This window comes from Ctenopharyngodon idella, chromosome 23, assembly GCF_019924925.1.
Source record: "Ctenopharyngodon idella isolate HZGC_01 chromosome 23, HZGC01, whole genome shotgun sequence".
Taxonomy (NCBI): Eukaryota; Metazoa; Chordata; class Actinopteri; order Cypriniformes; family Xenocyprididae; genus Ctenopharyngodon; species Ctenopharyngodon idella.
In genome coordinates, this window is record NC_067242.1 from 13,817,946 (window position 1) to 13,841,351 (window position 23,406).

A 23,406-nucleotide genomic window follows, 5' to 3' on the forward strand; every position below is an offset into this window, starting at 1 on the left:
TCGTTGTTGATTACTACCGAAGCTTCGAAGCTCAGAAAAGGTTTGATTCCCAATACCAAAAGGAAATGATTGAGGTGCCTAATCCCCAATCGCTCCCAGGGAGCCACAGCAAAATGGCTGCCCACTGCTCTGGGTGTGTGTATCCACAGTTTGCAGTGTGTGTGTTCGCTAACTTGGATGGATTAAATGCAGAGGATAAATACTGAGGATGGGTTACTATACCTGGCCTTCACATGTCACTTTCTCTTTCCCTTTTCAGATGACAGGAAACAATCAGGAGATGAGGAGAGATTGGGATTGGAAAATGACTCAAGCTAGATTTTTATGACAGACACAGGTTATAATCGCAAGTCAGAGCATGTGCAAACTTTTTCTCTATTAACAGATAATACCTACTGTAAAACCAATGTATAATGTAACCTCTAGCATTTTACTTTTGAAGACCATATAGGCATCTCAAGAACTATACACAAATATTTTTTTCACAGCCACAGAAAAGAAACCATTCTGGAATAGTGTGTTAATTTTGTTGACTGTATTTATGAACAATTCACTGTTGGTCCAAGCTCTTCAGCTCTCCTACTTCAGCAGAAGCTTGTGGACCGGCTCTGCACAGCTGGATGGCTCATTTTAAGACAGGGTTTATTTAACTGATGAATTTCTCATCTCCAGAAGTCCCCTATGGCTTTGAGATTAAGTGATGGCAAGGACGATTTAGTGGTGGACACACACACACATATTAAAAGCCTCATTGCAGGTGGTGTCATGGCAGAACGACGAAAAGCCTGTGTAGGAGTTCACAGCTGATTCATGGGTATTCTTATTCCATCCTTTTGCAATCTGTATTCATGTTTCTTTTCAGGGACGTTACACCTTTTAGTAATCGTAACTAAGGCAATATTCACACTGCAAACCTTAGTGCTTATTGCTCAGATCCGTTTTTTGTTTGTTTGTTTGTTTGATTGTTCACATTATTTTTTAAATGTGGCCAATATTAGATTTAAGTGTGAACTGGTCACGGCTCTTGCCAAAAGGCATGCAGCACGCTGTCATATGGAAGTAAACATGTCATGGTCATGGAGACCATTAAAGTCAGGATTTACTTGTTAATTTATAAGATGATGTGCCACAGAAGCCAGTGAATTTGAGTGCAGGCGATAAGGAGGATGAAGACGAGGATTGAGCACTAAGATTGCAGTGTGAACCAAGACTAAAAGTAGCAATGCTAACTTGACTATTCAGTTGCGTGACAGTAGCTTAGTGTATATTTTCCATAAACAAGCTAACTTTCCCCAACAAGTATCCTTGTATCTTACCAAGCCGTTACATCGCTGTTTTTTTGTCGATATATTATGTACACAACTTTAAAACCAAGCAAACTCTCTTATGTGGCTTTCAAAAGTCTGATTCATTTTAGTGAATAAGTTTGTTTGAATGATTCATATACACAGACAAGGCTTGCACAGACAAGGCTTAAGTCTAGTCCTAGACTAAAATGCATGTTTAAGCTGTTTTAACTGAAAGCAACTTGCGCTGACATATCTTAAAATATGACAGTGCTATTGTTTTTTCTAAGAGACTACTTAAATGTGTTAATTGAACTAAAGCCTAATCCTGGCTTAATCTAAACCCTGTCTGTGAAACCAGGACTAAATGAAAGTATTCATTAATCAATTTTGAGGCATTTTTGATGTTTTGTAGCCAAATCACTTTGTATTTGATTCATTTACATAAATCAGTGTGTTTTCTAGTTTTATTAATTAGTAAATTTAGTAGTATTATAGTATTAAATTTACTATTAGATAGTAAATTTTCCAGTTGCCACTGTGATCTATTGTTTTTATGCAAGAAGTTATATAGCCTATATATATATATTTTTTTTTTGTTTTGTTTTTTAAATGTAATATATTCCTGTTTTGGAGCCATTACTCCAGTCTTCAGTGTCACATGATCCTTCAGAAATCATTCTAATATTTGATACTCAAGAAACATTTATTATTACGGAGTGTCTATTTACACCCAAGTGCAAATAGCCCTCTTTGTTGGCAAAGGTTATTTATACTAACTTCTAAGGAACATTATTGTTCCTTTTCCCATTGCATTTCAGCTCGGAGAGGCATGTATTTTAAATAAATATTCAACAAGTGGAAATAAAGTGTCTGATGGGTATTCAGTAGTGGAAAAAAGTGTTTAACAAGTAGGGATAGGAGTAGGTGTAGGGCAGGACTATAAAGACAGGGACAAGTAATGTGGAGGACCATGTAATGTAGCATCCATTTTTTATTTTGATAAATATAATCATATACACTGAATATGTTGTTATTTTTGCGTACTACCACGACGCATCCAAATCTCTGCACATTATGCAGATTCTTATTCTAGCCCTCTGCCTCCCCAGCACCACCTGATCTGCTACAAGGGTGTCTCCCTCTCTTTCTAGCAGCAGCATGTTTTCATTTATTTTATGTTCCGAGCATTTAGCAGAACCTAAATCGTACTTGCTCTGCAGCAGCAGCAACATAACAGATCTAGTCTGTTAAGACCAAACCTATGTACATTCTATTTACATTAATAAAATCTTTTACAAACTCTCCCAAGAGTTTGTCATGACTGAACTAGTCGTTTTTTTTAAAAGTGTAGCTTTAGTTTAACTTCTTTAAATTATAGGTAACTTGTAAATCAATATAGTTACCCCATCACCGCTATCTGTAAACCATTAAATCGTAGGAAAGCACTTTGAGTTTCCCATGATCCCTTGAGCACTTTGTGCCCTTGAACGGTTGTCACGACAACCCTTTCAGTGGTCACCATGTCTGCATAATGCACAGCACAGCTACAAGAAATAAGGTGAAGAATGAAGATTGATAGAATATAGAGAGAAGAGCACGAATAAATGACATTGCTTAGACTGCGTCTGGGAGAGTTGGGAAGGTTCAGAATATCCGTAACTCTAGAGCTTTTTACCAGATCATTTTATCTATCATTCAATGACGGGAAGCCAGGGAGGTGTTTAATGCATGACATATTTTAAGTGCTCAGGCTAAGCTTTTTTCTTTATATCCTTTTGGCCCATTTTTCTGGCTTTTTCTCTCTCTCCCTGCATTTTTACTGTGCTACCTGTCAGAGGAGGAGGCCATGTGCAATGAATAATGCACTATAACAGAGCGAGGCTGTTCTAATACTCCTGTACGAGTGAGTGTGTGCAGAGAGGGAGTGAGATAGGTGTCTGTTCAGGACAGAATATATGATCTGTAATTAATCTCTCAGATTTGTTAATAAATCCACAATAGTGATGAATTAATGGCACACTGCTTGAGTGTAAACAGGAGGCACCTCTGCTGCCTTCACTGCTGTTCCATGTGTGTGATCATTTGAGTGTGTATTTCTCACCTTTTCTCTGCCTTCCCTGTATATTAGGATGGAACAATATATCAGTGGAACTAAAACAGTATATTTCTGTCTTCTTAGTGGTGCAACAAATTTAGTTCTTTAATAATATGTTTCTAAATTGTTTTCATCAACTAAAAAAACAAACAAGTTGATTAACTCAAAAAAAGGGAACATATTTAAAGGGTTAGTTCACCTAAAAATGAAAATGTAGTCATTAATTACTCACCCTCATGTCGTTCCACACCCGTAAGACCTTCGTTCATCTTCAGAACACAAATTAAGATCTTTTTGATAAAATCCAATGGCTTAGTAAGGCCTGCATTGCCAGCTAGATCATTTTCTTTTTCAATGCCCAGAAAGGTACTAAAAACATATTTAAAACAGTTCATGTGACTACAGTGGTTCAACCTTAATATTATAAAGCGACGAGAATACTTTTTGTGCACCAAAAAACAAAATAACGACTTTATTCAACAATATCTAGTGATGGGTGATTTCAAAACACTGCTTCATGAAGCTTCAAAGCTTTACGAATCTTTTGTTTCGAATCAGTGGTTCACACCGCCAAAATCACATGATTTCAGTAAACGAGACTTCGTTACGTCATAAGTGTTTCGAAATTTCAATTGTTCATGTGACTTTGGCAGTTTGATACGCGCTCCGAACCTCTGATTTGAAACAAAAGTAAAGCTTCGACGCTTCATGAAGCAGTGTTTTGAAATCGCCCATCACTAGATATTGTTGAATAAAGTCACTTTTTTTTTTTTTTTGCCACACAAAAAGTATTCTCGTCACTTTATAATATTAAGGTTGAACCACTGTAGTCACATGAACTGTTTTAAATACGTCTTAAGTAGCTTTCTGGGCATTGAAAAAGGAAATTATCTTGCTGGCAATGCAGGCCTCACTGAGCCATTGGATTTTATCAAAAATATCTTAATTTGTGTTCCGAAGATGAACGGAAACAGGTGTGGAACGACATGAAGGTGAGTAATAAATTACATAATTTTCATTTTTGGGTGAACTAACCCTATAAAGAATATAAAGGAAAAATAAGAGGTTAATATTGCTATTTTTATTTTTACAACATACATAATGGCATACCGTACAAAAGTTTGGTGTTTGTATGATTTTTTTTTTTGAGAGAAATTAATACTTTTATTCACAAGAATGCATTAAATTGATCAAAAGTGAAAATAAAGACTTTTACAATATTGTTACAAAAGATTTCATAATTACCTTATGTAAACCTCGCTTCAGACCAGTATGATATCAGTCCACTTCAGCTATGTGTATATTTAGTCTGAATCAGGTCAGTAACTAGTTGGCATGTCTGCTCTTCCTATGTGGAGTAGTACAAAATTTATATAAATATAAATCCTTTCAAATGTGCTCATGTGAATAGCCTTTATATAGCCTAGTTCTGTTGTGTTTGCTTTATGTTTGTTCTGAAAATAGACATGACTGTCTTTTCCTCACCGGAATTCCTCCACAACTTGCAACATTCTAAAACAACATTTGGAGGCAATAAATACTACATTAAAGCAATTCTAAGATACCATTCTATGTGTGTGTCGTGCGTACTTAAAGCCTGTCAATCACCCTCAGGCTGAATAATGCAAGGACATTGGACCTCTGCCAAAAGTGTATCAGTCTGCATGTGTTCAGCGATTAGAGTATAAATCTTTAACATGTAATAACATGTTTATCATAAACTAGCGCTAAGACCCAGAATCTGCCCTACATAAATTTATGGTCAGGATAATAATGGCTATGAGTATCAGCCAAAATGTCTTTATTGGTGCAACTAGGATCGTTGCTTGAGTTCATAGGCCTGGGAAGAAATATTTAAGGGCCTTGTCACAAGGCCCAATTGTCTTCCCTCTGATGACGGCCATAGGTACATTACCAAGATTAACACTGGGCTTTCACGTTCTCTCTCTACCCTTCCTTCATTCTTTCCTTTCTAAATCTCTTCATCCTGTTGCCCACACATCATTATTAACCACATTAACTAACAATTAACTGTTCGCTGCACCTGTCCAGTATGTGAATCAGAGCCACAGCATCAGCAGAAGTTAGTTATCACGCTCATTTCAAGATTCTCATCTTCAGCCATACCTTCCACGTTAAATTCAGACCATGGATCACCAACTAATTATCTAACAACTGAAAGACTTGCTTATTAATGAGTCAGATATTGTTTAGCAGTAATGACAGCTATTGTTATTCTTGCTGCCTTGGCCAATGAGTTTTGGCCCGTCCTGTTAATGAGCTGATGATGATGGTTGCTTTAGATTTAATTATTAGAGGGCAGCTTGTGAGATTAAAGAAGAGTCTCTGCGACCTTCCCTCTTACAAACACTATCATAAACACATGCTGTAAGCAAAATATGTAAATCCTGCAGTTACGTACGTTGTGTTGAGCAGCAGCTGTTCGGAGAGCACGGCTGCTGTGAGACGTGCCGTTGGGCAACAGAATGTCCAAGACTGACAAATGCAGTCCAACAAGTGTGTGTCACTATGGAGAGAGTGTGTGTCGTCACCTGTTTGATGGTGACAGTTGTGAATGGTGGTGTTTTCGAAACTTGCTAGATCCTTCACTCTTTATTAGTCTATTTCTCTGTATTTATAGCCTTTATAGTCACATCTATCCTGTACAGCTGACAGTAGCTTTATTATTTTGATTTATGTGTGCATCCTATCGGTTTTCAGAGGCTTTACCGTAGATAGTGCAGCAATCATTTCTGATTTGATTTAGGATGGTTTTGATTCTGGACATGGAGCTTTACTGATATACACTCAGAAGAAAAATTTCTACATAACCTTCTGTCAGGCACTATATAATGCATATAGAACATTTTAGGGGTTCCCAATCCCATTATGGGATTGTTTTATAGATTTAGTTTTAATTAATTTTGTTTTAATTCATTTTCAATTTTAATTAAATGTTATTAATTAAACAGCTCATAAAATGCTTTATCAATAGAAAAAAAAAGTAATTTAATTAAACATGAAAGTATTTTGCAATCATTTAAAGTGTAGCTTCACCGATTTTCACCTCGCTTTGTCTTGTTACAATATCGGTAGTATATTTAAATGAATGTTTACTTGGTGTCAGTGTTACCTGGGCTGAGAAATTCACATTTCTTTGTGAACAAAAGTTCGCTGGATGGTGCAAAATGGCAAAATGCATCATCAGGCGGACTTTTGACAGCTCCGGGGCTTTTGTGAAAACTACAAATACTTCCGCATTTTTGTATCCCTGCCCACAGACAGTCGAATCGACCGAGTGTTATTAAAGTGCCCCTATTATGCTATTTTAAAGTTTCCTAATTTTGGTTTGGAGGTCTCCTACAACAGGTTTACATGCATCAAAGGTCAAAAAACACTTTTATTTTCTCATATTTTACATTGCACATCACCACATTTTTCAGTGATTCTCAAACGACTCTTCGGATGAATCAGTCTCTATAAATCCCTCCTTTCAGAGAGCCTACCCTGCTCCAGTCTGTTGATTCGATTTTACCATATCAATCTGAACGTGAGTCCGATGATTAAATATTGGAAGAACTAGTTATTCAACCTGAGCCTCCATGGCAAGGACAACTTGAGCAGGACGTTTCTCAATGATACGCTACTAAGTTTGACGTTCATCATGAGATGTTGCAACTGTAATTCCTCACATCAGTATTAGTGTATGTCCATCAACAAACTGATAAATCTAATTCATTGCGGTGCACATGTGGGAACTGTATTATTAACTGTATCAATAACAGCGCATATGTTATCCGATCACTAACGTGAATGACTGATATAACATTAAAGCTTGTAAAACAAATCTTGCTCCATCCTTTATCATTACTCAAAGTAGTAAGAACAACAGATAATCTGCATTAATGGACACAATTTTAGGTAATAGTGGGCCACAGCTGATTAGTAAGACAGTAATAACGTGAGTTAGCATGTTGGCCGGAGACATACACAATATAGCTAAAACACAAAACTATGTATTTTGAACACTCGGTATAAAATGTATACATCAATAATTAATCATACTTACAGGTTGTGATTCTGAGGAACAAGTTGGTCCAAATAAAAAACAGTGTCTTCTCGACATGTAGCCTACACAATACGAACCAGGCAGCTACAGTGCAGAACGTAGGTGGGCGTTATGCAGATGTGTTTACTTGTGACATATAAACTTAACTGCAATGGGATTCGAATTACAAACGACTCGTTTAAGTTGTTCAGAGTCGGCTCTTTCTTTTAAGAGACAATAACTTTATTTATGATGCACTTTCAGCTTTACAACTTTGCAAACTACATACAGCTACATTACACACTGCATGAAAGGTAATTTTCAAAAATCCATAATGGGGGCACTTTAACTAAACGGTTATTGTAAGACTAGGTTTATCACTAAAAATTGTATTGTACTTTGTCTAATCTACTCTAAGCATTATGGTATAAATGGAACACTATGGCAACAGCTTTCTTACATGTACACAACAGCATTTTGGTTTGGTGGGAACAGACAGAACAGTAGTTTCTTGCAGTTTTTTTCCCATCCATTTGGCCATTTGGTGTTTGTCATCCACTTTGAAATGTTGACTACAAACACTGAGGCTTTTCAGATTTTCCGTCGCAGTGTTCCATATTTGCCATTCTTTACATCCTTTAGCCACTGCCTACAATGCTCTGGATCATTGACTTTCTACTGCATAGACAGCCCAGTTTTATTGAAAACCCATTTTGCCAGTGGTGAAGTAGTATACCTTTAAGACATTTCTCCTTGTATAGAAACTTTTTGGCATTAAAAGTTCTTTAAAATTGAATCAAGAACCCCCTAGGGTTCTATGTTAAACCACACTGAACCTTTTTCTAGAGTGTAGATCTTAAAATAGTCTAATTTAAATAAACTTTATTACGCTCTATCACAAATTCTATTTACATGCACTTTTTTTGGACCGTGATGATTCCTTTCCCTAAAATGAACCTCTCCCTCAAACATAGGACGGCTTAGAGGTTATGATGTTGCTGAGCTGTCATTTACTGTCAGTTTGATGGATATGCGACATTGTTAGGGCGGAATACATGTTGTCAGTCATGTATAAATATGGCACCCCTTGTATGTCTTTGTCGTCGCTGATTTTGGGGTAGTCTGAAGCAGAAGAGACATTGAAGCAGATGCATTTATTGGATACTGTGCTATTAAGCATGGACAGCTCTGATGACATTATTATTCATTATCAGTTGCAGCTGCTTTAAGTTAACTAAAGTGTTTTGAAATATTACACCAAAGTGGATCTGAGTCTTTTTTATGTTTGTTTATATACAAATGGATAGGTATGGCAATATTCATTTCAATGTTTATTTAGATATATACAATGTAGATGTCAAAATGACTCTGTTAATCATTATTAGTGGTCAAGTGCAATGTTTCTGAAATTAATTAAAAGAATATGCATAAATATTTATTTCAGACACCTTGCTCTTGTCCACTATTAATGCTTTGATGAGCAATTATTAAATGTTCAACACCATCTGCATGACTCATTTGCTCTCTAACAGAAACCAGGTCAGTGCTTCATTTACCAGCATCTTCACACAAGGGGGTGTGGGTAATATTAGATACTTTTATTGAATGTTTATCCTCTTAATCTGAACACTAACCTTTGTGTGATTTATTCCATCTGAACAGTTCTGAGGTTAAGTAATATTTTATTTATTTATTTATTTTTTTTGCAAGTGGATAATAGTGATCTCTCAAGTTTTGTCGGATCTATAGATATATTTTTAATTTGTTAATAAGGGAATTATGGACACAATAATTCATTTAGTTGGCATGAAATGGAAATTCACTCTATTTTATATCCATTTTCTAAATGCATGTTATAGACCTTATTCAGAGCAGCACCGTGACAGGTATGAAATCGAGGTTGTGAGGGATAGACTTACCGTGTTTTCAGTGGGATCCGCTGTAAAAGCTGTATAAAGCTCCTAGATCACTTATAATTTTCCACAGTTCAAGTTGTCTGGAGTTTTTTGTCTGCTGAAATTTCTTGGAAATATATTTTTGCAGTGTTTCAACAGAAGAACAATTCTAAAACACATTAAATAACAGTACAACCCACTGTAGAGATGTACGTCTATCCCTCACAGCCTTGCTTTCATTCCCGTTAAAAATCAAAGATTCGAAGATTGTCAAGCTGAATGCATCTCTAAATGTTATAATTTAGTAGTAAATGTTTACAGGTCTTATCTTCTCCCATCTTTCCTATCTTTTGGGCATTTTAACCCATAAATCCCATGGCTTTGGGATGATGTTCTCAAGTGAATCAGGGTTGGTCCTAGATTGTTGATGTTTTCTTAATGTCTCTACAGGTCTGGATGACTGCTTGCAGCAGTATATAAAGAACTTTGAACGGGAGAAGGTAGGAGGTGACCAGCTGCTGAGGATCACCCATCAGGAGCTGGAGGATCTGGGGGTGTCCCGCATCGGACACCAGGAGCTGATCCTGGAAGCTGTGGACCTGCTGTGCGCTCTGGTGAGAGCCTTCACTCTCCTTTATACACTTGATCCTACATCTGCTGTTCAACACACTGTCAGCTGGCAGACACTGAGTCCCTACTGCACAAATTGACAAAGATATAGAGATCACTTTGAGAAAAACAATATCACATTCTGAAAAGACTAAAAACGTTTGTTAGCATTTTCGACTGCCAATGACCATGAACCATGAACATGAAACTGAAAAAAAAAAAAAAAAACATTTACCTGGTCTTATTTCACACAATATATCAGAAGAAAAAGAAAAACAATGAAACAAAATCTAGTAACTTAAAATTAAAAATAATAATATTACAAAAAGTAAAAATTAATAAATATAAAAAAAAATAATAATATAAAAAAATTAACCAATGACTCTATTTACTTATTTATTGGCGGACACTTGTGGAGTCTCCTACTGCACAATGTTGACAAAGATATAGAGATATAACTTTGAGGAAAAATCACATTCTACAAACGTTTGTTTGCATTTTCTACTGACAATGAACAACAATGTTAAAAATGGAAAATGACTGTATTTACTCATTTATTAACTCTTTCCCTGCCATTTATTTATGTCATTTATGACACAACGCTTCACCAAAATTTTTTGTAAATCCATGTTTTCACTGTTATTAGGAGATGCTATTATGCATCTTTTGAAAGAGTACAGAATCTCCAGATCAAAACACAGGCAAAGAAGAGGCAGAAACAAGCGATAGAAGCATTGCTTAAGCACATGTAAAATAACATAATCAAACATTAAATGGCAAATAAATCAAAACAGCCTAATGTTACTGAATTAAAGGGTTAGTTCACTCAAAAATAAAAATTCTGTCATTAATTACTTACCCTCATGTCGTTCCACACCCGTAAGACCTTTGTTCATTTTCGGAACACAAATTAAGATATTTTTGATAAAATCCGATGGCTCAGTGAGGCCTCTATTACCAGCAAGATCATTTCCTTTTTCAATGCCCAGAAAGCTAGTAAAGATGTATTTAAAAGAGTTCATGTGACTACAGTGGTTCAACCTTAATATTATAAAGCGACAAGAATACTTTTTGTGCGCCAAAAAACAAAACAAAATAGCGACTTTATTCAACAATATCTAGTGATGGCCGTGGTTTCAAAACACTGCTTCATGAAGCTTCGAAGCTTTACGAATCTTTTGTTTCGAATCAGTGATTCGGAGCACGTATGAAACTGCCAAAGCCTCGTTTACTGAAATCGTGTGATTTTGGCGCTGTGAACCAATGATTCGAAACAAAAGATTTGTAAAGCTTCGAAGCTTCAGCAGTGTTTTGAAATCACCCATCACTAGATATTGTTGAATAAAGTCGCTATTTTGGTTTTGTGGTGCACAAAAAGTATTCTTGTCTCTTTATAATATTAAGGTTGAACCACTGTAGTCACATGAACTGTTTTAAATATGTTTTTAGTGCCTTTCTGGGCATTGAAAAAGGAAATGATCTTGCTGGCAATGCAGGCCTCACTGAGCCATCGGATTTTATAAAAAATATCTTAATTTGTGTTCCGAAGATGAACAAAGGTCTTACGGGTGTAGAACGACATGAGGGTGAGTAATTAATAGCTGAATTTTCATTTTTGGGTGAACTAACCCGTTAATTGTCGACCCAGGAAGCTGTTTAGGACTGTGAAGCTTTGATGGATGTGATCTACGCCATCTATCTTTTGATCATTGTTCTAAATCAGATCCCTATACGTAGTCTCTGACAAAAAAAAAGATATTCATACAACAAAATATTCTGGGGGCCACGAAATCTTTGTGAAAATGACCAAAAATGCTGCCGCTGACTTGTAACATTTTTAATTTTACAATAATATAAAGAAATATAAAATAATAATAATAATGGAGGCTTTTTTTCACAATCCACTCAAATAAAAATTCCATTTCACTTTGAAAAACATCACATTACGGAGATGAAATAAGTTGCAAATGCCATTTCATGTTCTATTAAAAGTCACAAGATTTAAGAGTTGCAGCTTCAATTTGATAAAATAATAATATTGTTCTCCTGGGAAAAATTTCATCAGATTTGTTCTTAAAATGTCACTCAATCAGTATTTAAATGAGGCTTTTTGCTTCCTGTGGCCTTAATCTGTATCTGCTCTGTGTGTATGTGTGTGCCTCTTGACTAATTTTTATTGCTGTGTGATGTTCGACTGCTTGAAAATGATTTTCAAAAAGGTACCAAGAGTACAGACAGTGTGGGAGATGGGAAAAGGATTTAGGCTGAAATTTGCTCTGCACCGCTTGAGCCTTTTACATTATCTAGCATTTAATAACTAGCTTTCCATCTAATTCTCTCTCTCTCTTCCACTTCCTCTCTCTCGAATCTCTCAGTTGAGGTATTAAAACAATGACTTACCAGCCCACGCTTTCAGAATGTCAGCAACATGACGGGAGGGAACAGACGACAGGATGATGTTTATCGCGTCCGTGTGAGCTCTCTCACGCGCCGCCTATCCTGAGTGTCTCCTCAACCTTTATCCTTCTTGTCCTTTTTATGTTTTACCTTTTTTCCGTCTTCACTTCAACCTGTCTTGTCTTTCTAACACGTTTCTTGTTGCCTTCCTAAGATTGAATTTCAATGTAGAGTTTGATCTGTGAGATTTCTAACGCAAGGTGAACTATAATGAGTGTGAGGTTTTGTGAACTACTGGCCTGTGCTGCTGACATTTAGGAGAGCGTTAATCATAAATAGATGACTTTGCTGTGCTCTCTATCTGTTTTGAGCGCTGATCCCAAATCAGAGCTGATGACATTCACGTTACACAGCCTGTATGTGTGTGTGAATGTCAGCCTGTACAGTAGACATGTGCATATGAAATTGGCCATAAAGTGATTGTACATCTCTGATTTCACATAAACGCTGCCTCAACTGTACAAGTTGAAAGTCGTTTTTTAATTTAAAGTAATCATTCACCGAAACTGGGATTATTTTCCGTAGCGAACAAAATTAGATATTTTACAGAATGTCCCTGCTGCTCTTTTCCATACAATGAATGTAAAGGGAAAGTTCACTCAAAAATGGAAATTCTTATGTTGTTCCAAACCTGTGTGACTTTCTTTCTTCTGCACAAAAGAAGATATTTTGAAGAATGTTGGTAACCAAACCATTTTGTCTTCCATTATATGGACAAAAAACACTGAGACGTTTCTCAAAATATCTTCTTTTATATTTCACAAAAGGAAATAGGTTTGGAACCACATGGGTGAGCAAATGATGATATAATTTTAATTTTAGGGTGAACCATCCCTGACATTTTTAGCTCTCAAATCTCATTTTCAGCTTTATTTTCACATTTATTCTTGCAAGAGCATCAGAATTAAACTTTTTAATGATTGAAAGATGGAAAGAAAACATTATTTCGAATCTGTGTCATACTGAAGGTAGATACACCACTTCAGCTGTAAAATAAAAGCAGTTGAAATAAAGCTGAAACAATAAAATATAAATATTAGATGAAAAACTTACAAAACTAAAATTAGTTTTAGTTGAAAATTAGAAATTAACTAAGTGAAATAAAATAAGTTTATGTTGAAATTTGTAAAAATAAATTAAAGCTTAAAAATATTTAAGAACAATGTGCAATGACAAATACACTTAGTAAACAAACTTAGTAAAACAAACTAAAATGAAAACTAAAAATATAAAAGTAAATTCAAAATATAAGTCCTGCAATGGTATAAAAATAATACTAAAATAACACTGGCCAAGACGTGACGCAGGATAGTAAGTATATGATGTCAGAATTTTTATGTTAGTGAATTATCCCTGAAAATGTACAGGAAAGAAAAATACCACAAACTTTCTTAATCAAAATGAAAACATACTGAGAGAAAATGACTGTAAATATTGAAGCATCCTGCGGCATTGTCTTGCAAACACGGTATTAATTCACCGAGGTCTATTCTGTGCCCTGTTTCCCCACTGTAAGGTGTCTTTGAAACCATCTTAGATACAAATTTGCACACAAATATTGATGGAAACCAGAGAACTGTTGAGTCTTTATTGTTTGACAGCATATTGACCTCAGAGACACAGAGCAGCCCACTCTCTCCTTTCCTCTCTAAACTCTCAAAGGCTGTCATTCTCTCACATATTTATCTCGCTTTTCCCCTTCCTATTGCTTTATCTTTCTGTCATTGTGGTGTGTGTATTATCTGCTGCATTCATGCAGAGAGCTTCTAAACAGATTAGCATGGAGGATTCTTAGCGTCCCCCCCCCCCCCCCCCCACCCAAACACATCTTCTGTGCACGTCTCCCACCACTCTGAAGCTATCTATTGTGAGTCAGTGTGTATGTTGTACAAACCTGTTTTAGTGTTCCAGGTGTGTTTATTACCTGTTCTTGTACTTTGTAAGTGTGTGTGTGGGATTTGTTCTTCGGACGAGATGGAGCACATTACTCTGATCGATCTCCTGCTGATGTGAGAGGAGATACTGAAATTGATGCACACTTTAACACACACACACAAGTTTTTCTATCATAGTGGGCACTTTCCATTGACTTCTGTTGTTTTATGCCGAATCAATGATATTTTCTATTTTCAGCATCTAACCCTAGCCATCACAGATACCCTTCTGCATTTGTCATTTGTATATTCCCATTAAGACATTATTTGGTGTAAGCCATAAACTTATTTTGCGACCAACTCTTAAGAAACGTTATACTAATACTAATAATAACAATACTGCTACTACTACTACAACTAATAATAATAAATCCAGACTAGTGTTGTCAAAAGTACCGACCGCGATACCAAGTCGGTACTGAAATTTTAAAAATGTGATGCTTTGAGCACCTTTGAGCAGATTCTTAAACTCCTCTGATTGGCTATTGTGTTCACACGCTCAACATATATGTGTGTGATTGGCTACAATTATCAACGCTTCAAAAACATGTTGTAAAAAGACATCAATGGCGCTCTTCACCGAGTGCTTACACAGATACAAATGGGAGTGTTTGAAAGCAGGCGTCTATCACAGACCATTCCACTGATAGACGCCTGCTTTCAAACGCTCCCGCTTTCAAAATGCTTTCAAATTCAAACACTTCCGTGTGCTTTCAAACGCTCCTGTGCGTTGATCATTGTAGCCAATCACAGACATATACGTTGCGCGTGTGAACACAATGGTCAATCAGAGGTGTTTACAAATCCGCTCAACAGTGTTCAAAGCATCACATTTTTAAAATTTCAGTACCGACTTGGTATCGTGGTCGGTACTTTTCACAACACTAATCCAGACTGATTTTTATGTGAAGGATTTTTATGTCGCCGGGATTTTTAGTACGCACGCTCCAGAGAGCCTCTCTTCTGTTCAATGACACATGAAATGAATGCTTATATAAAGTTCAGGATAATGCAGAAAGAGCTATTCTGTACTGTAATGTCAATTTGTCATACAATGAAATTTGTCATTTAAACTATATTCTCACATTGCCAGATTTGTATAGTCCATAATCTCAAATATACTTTATAATCAAACTATCATAACAGTGTAAAAAAATATCCACATCGCTATGATCAGATGCTTTCTTAACTTTCTCACCGCTGTCATTTTTGTTGTGTGTTTATTTTGTTATTGAGAGTAAAGCACGCAGCACATATTTACATATTCATCTAAACATCGCTATCAGCAGCATGGGCGGCCTCTAGATGTTCATTAACAGTATATCGCTGCAAAAGTATTTCCAACTTCTTTTTACTTCTAAGCGAAGAAGAATGAAAAAGAATTTCACAGTGAGTATATGGGATCTTGAATCACGTTCAGTCTCTTGTACGCTACGTGTGCACGAGTGTGAGCACGAGCAATAAGTTGCTGGCTGCAGTTCACTTAACGGCCACCGGTGTCGCTAATAACAAGGGTTTCTAAATTCTACATACAGTATAGCCCCTTTAATAGTAATACAGTAATATGTTGTTCTGCTTATCATCATGAGATAGGAGAAAGAATTGTAGCATCAAATTGGACACTGATCACCTTCTAATAAAGCAAAAATATTGCTGTGAGGGTTAGGTTTATGGATAAAAGCTATTGGACTAACGTGTGTTCATGCTCCTGAATGTATGTGCATAATGCTGCTTTTGATCACCCTTTGCTTCTTGATCCGTACTCTTTATGCAGGAACAAGGTAATTTGGTACCCTGCCAAAGGCACCTGGTGCGACCTCTTTCTAACACACAAACAGCAATTTCAATTGCAATTTAATTTCTTATGTCTTATGCCCAAGACGCCTATAGAAGTAAACGCAAATGTGAAAACCAAAGTGTGTTTTTTGGCTTTTTTCAGATGGTTTTGTCAGATTTAGATATGCAGATTTCTCTGAGCTGATTGCGTTATCTCACAGAGGAGTGTGCCGTGTGTAAGCTCCTATCAGCTGGCAGCAGAGACTCTCAGCGCATTATTCATACCCTGAACTTTATGTTCTGTCTCCACCCACTCAACGCACCTCTACATATGAAGCGCTCTCTCTCTCTCTCTATCTCTCTCTCTCTCTTTCTCTCTGCCAGGTGCTGAATATTCATTTGGGATCTCTGATTGATCTTTGAGGGTGTGAGCGAGTGAGTGAGAGAGAGAGAGAGAGAGAGAGAGAGAGAGAAACAGAGAAAGAGAGAGAGAGAGTACTGTATGTGTCCGCCAGTGAGTGATGTGCTTTGTGCATCTCTATTACCAAATTTATGCTCATTGTAATATATCTTTACTTTAACCTTGTTAATAACTGAAGTAATTTATTCCTTCTTAAAATAATTGATTGGCAATTTTATTGTATTGTTACTTATTTTATTTTTTTTCTATATTTAATTATATATATATATATATATATAATTAAATAATATTATATTTTTTCTATGTTTAATTATATATATATATATATATATATATATATATATATTTATTTATATATTTGATCTTATTAAAATAATTATTGAAATTTTAAATGTATTATTAAATTAATATTAAAAGAATTTAATCTTATTTGCTTCAGGCAAATCCTTTGTCGACTAACATTCAAAATTTGTTTTAATAAACTAGTTTTACTTGTACAATTGCAATTGCAGATGTACAACTTCTGTCATGCCAATAATGCACAATACCACTAAAATTGAAAACAGAGAGAGGAGAATTGTGTGTCTAAAAATGGAAATTGAGAACAGTGAGAGAACAAAAAGCAATGTTCTGATTGAGTCATTCCTACAATTTTTTCCTCAACCAGTTTTGTCACTAAAACAATTCATTGTCTTTATCTCTGTTTGACAGAACTATGGGCTGGAGACTGAAAACCTGAAAACTCTTTCTCACAAGCTCAATGCCTCCGCCAAAAACCTGCAGAACTTCATCACGGGGCGCAGACGCAGCGGCCATTATGATGGCCGGACCACCCGCAAGCTGCCCAACGATTTCCTCACCTCTGTGGTGGACCTCATCGCTGCTGCTAAGAGCCTTCTAGCCTGGCTGGATAGGTTAGTCCTGCTAAGAGCCGCATACACACCCAATCAATACATTAATTAATACATACTTAATATACACACACACATTTTCGATTTAATTGAATTCAAATTCCACATTGATGTGTCAAGTTGGAGTATAGCCCAATTCACTGCCCTTTCCATTAGAGATGGGTTCCTCTGAGAAAATGATATTTGATATCAAATAAAGATTGAAGAAGTATGACCTTAAAGGTTAATAGTGGTCTTCTCCAGAACTCCAGGGTCTTTTGTCCTTTTGTTTCATTGTTGATAGTCAGATAAATGCTGTTGTGACGTGAGGAACTGACTGTGAATTCTGTGGTAGATCTAGAATTAGTGGTAGATCTAGAGCTGCAAGTAAGTAAGGTTTCTTTTGAAAGAAATGAATACCCTTTTTCAGTAAGAATGCATTAAATTGATCAAAAGTGACAAAGACATTTATAATGCTACAAATTACTTCTATTTCAAATAAATGCTGTTCTTTTAAACTTTCTATTCATCAAATGTATAATGATTTCCACAAAAGAATCAAGCAGCACAGCTGTTTTCAACATTTATAAAGTAAGAAATGTTTCTTGAATAATGTGACACTAAAGACTTGAGTAATGGCTGCTGGAAATTCAGCTTTGCCATTTTTTTTTTATACTGTTTTACTGTATTTTTGATCAAATAAATGCAGTCTTGGTGAACAAAAGAGACTTCTTTCAAAAATATTAAAAAATCTCACCAACCCCAGACTTTTGAATGGTAGAGTACATCATGAAATTACGAGCGTTTTATTATTACTATGAATTAGTTTATGAATTAGTTTGGATTTAATATGCATTCCTGCATTGGCGTCTTTTGTTGTTCCTTAAAGAACCTTTGTGGGCCTCTGATTTTAGGCTTAGGCTCAGAGATACGGTTGTGATTCCTTAAATGTTATTCCAGAAATGACAGAGGGTGTTGATCCAGGAACATTTCCTGTTAGTGCAAATCATTTCATGCACGGTCTTCCCTCCAATCAAGGCATGCCACTTAGAATTAGAGTGACACTTTGTGTTTTAGGGTGGGCAGAAGTTACTGACTTGGGGTCTCTTGTCTAGTGTACGCGAGGTCAGCTTTTGTCTGCTCAATCATGTTGATTTGTGTTCCACCCCTTAGCAATCAGGTACACGGATGAGTGAAGAGGTCTTATATAACAGACTCTTTCTCTCTCAGCAACTTCCGCTTCTTTTGGGATTTTACCCGCATGGCTTCTATTCATGTACAATTGTCTTAAGATAGTGATTTCTTTATGATATATTGATGAGCAGTGATTCAGAGAGAGAGAGAGAGACATGAGATGTGAGGAAAGTGAGAAATGGAACATTTCTGTCCAGCGGTTGTTTGAAACTGTATTTTCTTCTCATAAGTAGGGTCCACACGGAATCTGTGTGCATTTTTTGGTGCTGATTGTGAGGGAAAATCAGTAGAAATTCAGCTTTGCTGCTAATAATTTCACATCCATTTATCCATTATTATGTCAGTGGTTCTCAGTCTTTTTGACTCGAAGACCTCTCACTGTCCAACGCAATATTTGAAGGCCCCCTGTATAATGTAATATTAACAGGAGTATATTAAAGGGTTTGTTCACACCAAAATGAAAATTCTGTCATTAATTACTCACCTTCATGTCGTTCCACACCCATAAGACCTTCGTTCAGGTATTCTTGTCGCTTCATAACATTAAGGTTGAACCATTGTAGTCACATGAACTGTTTTAAATATGTTTTTAGTAGCTTTCTGGGCATTTGAAAGTGTTAATTATCTTGCAGTCAATGGAGGCCTCACTGAGCCATCAGATTTTATCAAAAATATCTTAATTTGTGTTCCAAAGATGAACGAAGGTCTTACGGGTGTGGAACGACATGAGGGTGAGTAATTAATGACAGAATTTTCATTTTCGAGTGAACTAACTCTTTAACTATAATGTATTATTAAAAGAAACTGAGAGTGTTAATATAGGTCAATTTACCACTATTCATTTTGTGATTCCAGAAGTTAAGAACTGTAAGTACTTCAATAAAAACAATAGTTTTTGAGGGAAAATAAAGAAATATGATTTTAGTTTACTTCTTGATTGCATGTTGATTTTTTTGCATTGTAATTACATTACACTGTTTTAATATATGAATATGAATATTAATAAATGATCATTAAAATAATTTTAAGTTATCTTTTGGCCCCATTGCTTGATGGGGGCCTGATTAAGAACCACTGCTCCACATCCAATTTTTATGGCTTATAAACTTAAACTTTGACTTTCTATCTTGTTTTGTAGATTATTCTGCTGATTTGTCATCAAGATAATATTATCTAGCTGGCTAACATAGTTTTTATCGTCTTGAAAGCATCAATAAGAACAATCAGTAATGTTTTCCATCGTATTCCATTGTTTTAAAGCAAATATTTTGTTAAATTATAGCTGTATAAATTCCAGCTACTTCAAATTTTCCCTTTGTGAAGAGAAAAAAAAAACATGTGAACAGAATTTTGTACAATTAAAACCCTTTAATAAAAAATATAATTATTTATAACAAATATAAAAATGCATTGATGAAAACTAAAATTTGATATTTATTTTGAGGATCAGTTAACATATTGGCACAGAAATTTAAAATCAGAACTTGGCTAGCAGAAAAAAACCCTCATATGTTAAAGAGTATTAAACAGAGCTGAGAGTATATAAACTGCTTTGCTTCTTATTTTCATAAATTTGAATTCTGCTTAGCTTTGTTGCTGCAAATCACTGTCAAAATAAACACCTCATAAGACACTTAAGTTATAGACTGTAGTGCTGCAATATTTCTACTTTTTAATTATGCAATGAATGTAAATCAAGTGGGTGGTTTGTGCTGAATGATCCATTTGGCACCCAGCTGCTTTACTCGGTCCAGCTCCCTCTGGTACTGAGCCTGGCTTAAAGCTCTAGACTGGGACAGCACCGCACAGTAGGACCCTTTTTCCATCAGACGGCAATAGATACCCTCTCAGCTTCACCCCACTGAGAACGCCATCTCTCTATTGCTGTGCCCGGGTATCCGCAACCCCGCTTTCTGATCCTGGACCTGAGAGCGGTCCATGTCACACAGAGTTCACATTAGCCCAGTCTGGATTGGGATCAAGCTGAGAGGACTAATCCACACCAGCTCACGGCTTGCTGACTAAGGTGATCTTGTAGCCAGTCAGTGTTTGGGTTAGGGAGGTTTCTAAGTTTCAGTCTCCATTATCAGGAACGCACGCTGTAGGAACAAGGCCACCGGGTGGGAGGGGTGCCTCGTCCCCCTCGTTCATTAATGATGGCCTAATTACGCTCCCCGGCCTTTCTTCTCTGCCAAAACAGTCCCCAGTAGAGCTGTCGTCTCCCCTGCAGACATAGTGGAAGAACAGAAGGAGCTCTGAGAGAGAGGGAGGAACAGAGTTACTCTAACGCAGGTGAATGGATCTGAAGCCAAGAGACATTATGACTGACTTGAGAGTCTCGGTCCCTTAAGTGTTATTGGTTGATATCCATCCAGGCTGACACCAGCTCTCCTCTGCCACTTGCCAAGCCGGTGATCATCGTTTAATGCTTCTGTGGGGTTTGTTGTGGGCTTCCCCTCATTCTCGTTCACTGGGCATAGCTTTATGTGGGAGTGTTTTATTAAAATGCAGAGGTTATGTCAGGTTTGTTAACCCTTCAATTATTAGGACTTTGGGGTGGTACTCGGTGTGTTTCGACCGCAGGGACCATGGTCCAAATGAAGTACTAAATGACAGATTTCCCTCTCAGAAAGTCCCTGCTCGCAAAGTTCAGTAACTTTCAGGGGTGGGGCTTGGGCACTGAACATGCTGATTGGTTGAGTTCATGCAGCATTTTATGTCAACCACCATTTTTAAAAGTATTGAGTTGTTTGCTATTCGAATCAACAATGGAGTTGTTCTGCTGTACACAAAGGAAGATATTTAGAAGAATGTTTGTAACCAAGCAGATCTCACCCCCCCATTGACTACCAGATTAGGGAAAAACAGTCAATGGGGGGGGCGAGATCTGCTTGGTTACAAACATTCTTCTAAATATCTTTCTTTGTGTACACCAGAACAAAGAAATTTATACAGGTTTGGAACAACTTGAGGGTGAGTAAATGATGACAAAATTTTCATTTTTGGGTGAACTATCCCTTTAAGCTTAAATGCGGAGGACGAAATCCAGCGGGAACTGGATTACGCACAGTCCTACGTCACCGGACTAATTTGCCTAATCTTCACGGTACTTTAGACTGCGATAGAAATGCAGACAGCAACAGGTCTGTGGGAAAAAGAGCTCCTGGGAAAAAAGTTCCTGGGACAAACTGTTCCGGGTAATTTCAGTAGAAACGTGGCTTTTGATTGTTGATAATTCAGACAACAAAGCATTTATAATACTATTTGAAATTTGTGAAAAGACGAATGTTCAGCCTCTATGCACAACATTGCGAACACAGTGTACTTCCATTTCTCACAGTCTCATTTTCATTTGTGCTACTTTAAATTTGGCATTTACTCTTACTGAGGTCTATAGTTTTTGATCTTATATTCAGCTCAGCTGTTTTTAAAATAAGCCTAAATAAGACTTTAGTACTGAATAATCAAATTTTAAAATTCTATTCTTTTAAAATTAAAAGTAAACCACACTAGAAGTAAATGAAATCATTTTGAATGCTAGCCTCAATATCAGCCTCAAATTTCTTGATGGTGCGCCACTAGTTACCCATATTAACTTTTTATGGTGTATAATGAATACTTAGATAAAGGTGCCTGACTCTTTTCTGTAGCTCAAATAGTAGAGCACGGCGCTAGCAATGCCAAGGTTGTCTGTTTGATTCTCAGGGAATATGTGAACTGCTAAAATGTATACCTTGAATGCACTCTAAGTTGCTTTGGATAAAAGCATCTGCCAAATGCATAAATGTAAATTCCCTGACATTATTAGTGCTAATGCGTTTTCATTGATTTGTTCAGATAGGAGCTGAAAGTGTTCGGATCCTCTCTCTCCGTGGGTAAAAGGATCTTTGAAATGAAGATAGACAGCAGCGCATAAGCAATTACAAGAGCACACCAGTTCCCAGACTCTCATGCATTGATCGAAAAACTGGAGCAGGAAGAGGTGAAACTTTGAGGCCTGGTCTTGAGGAGATGGTAGTGGTCTTTTTTACCCATCTGACGGATTTCCTGTCAGCCTGGAGCCTTTGTGTCCAGATGGCGGCATGTGCTTGAATGCTTTGAAAGAGCAAAGGTTGTATGTAATGAAATCTAGTCAATCCTGGAGAGAATCGAGTGAGCTGCATAGATTCAGTCTAGCTCGGATGACTTAGTTTTGAAATTTTACTTATTTTCTTGCTGCTATCATTTCCTTGTCTCTCCCTCTCTCCCAGTTTTTTTTTTTTACTTTCTCCCTCCTGTTCTCCCTCTCCATCCCCTCAGGTTTCTTTCAGACAGTTTCTGTCCTCTTCGTCCATGCTTGCTGACAGGTGTCCTTGAACCGGGGTCAGACTCTGTCTTCGTGCTTATCTACCGCAAAGTGATATTTGGGAAACAAGCGAAGTCGCTGACATTTAGGAGTGGAGTTTTGAAGGGGGATTTGGTGTATTCGCCTAGAGCTGCATCCCAAATCCTGTTAAAAAAAGAGAGTTTGACTCAGGAATTTGTGTTTGGGTGGTATAAGAGCACTTGTGGGGTCTTTGAATGAAAGATTTGTAGCCAAGTGGTGAAAGATTGTTAGAGTTTCTTAAATTGTGAGGGGCTTCTGGGTTTGCGTCAGCTGGTGTTCCCAGCGGTCTTAGAGGAATATTTAGAGACGGGATGGAAACGATGAACCAATGTTCCTACAGCCCTGTATATATAGCACACAGCCTCAATACACACGACCCACATTCACTCCGTCACTCACAGGAAGAGAGAAACTGGGTCTGGAGTACATTCA

The 23,406-nt window shown here is 36.8% G+C and overlaps 1 protein-coding gene across 12 annotated transcripts in view; it reads left to right on the plus strand.

The window, feature by feature from the left end:
• Nucleotides 1–23,406, plus strand: part of cnksr2a (connector enhancer of kinase suppressor of Ras 2a) — an 89,431-nt gene that overhangs the window by 10,194 nt on the left and 55,831 nt on the right. For all 12 annotated transcript variants that reach the window (XM_051882107.1, XM_051882095.1, XM_051882097.1 and 9 more), the window contains exons 2-3: nt 9,778–9,941; nt 17,236–17,438. In XM_051882107.1, the coding sequence (XP_051738067.1) occupies nt 9,778–9,941; nt 17,236–17,438 (367 nt within the window). The remainder of the gene's footprint in view (nt 1–9,777; nt 9,942–17,235; nt 17,439–23,406) is intronic.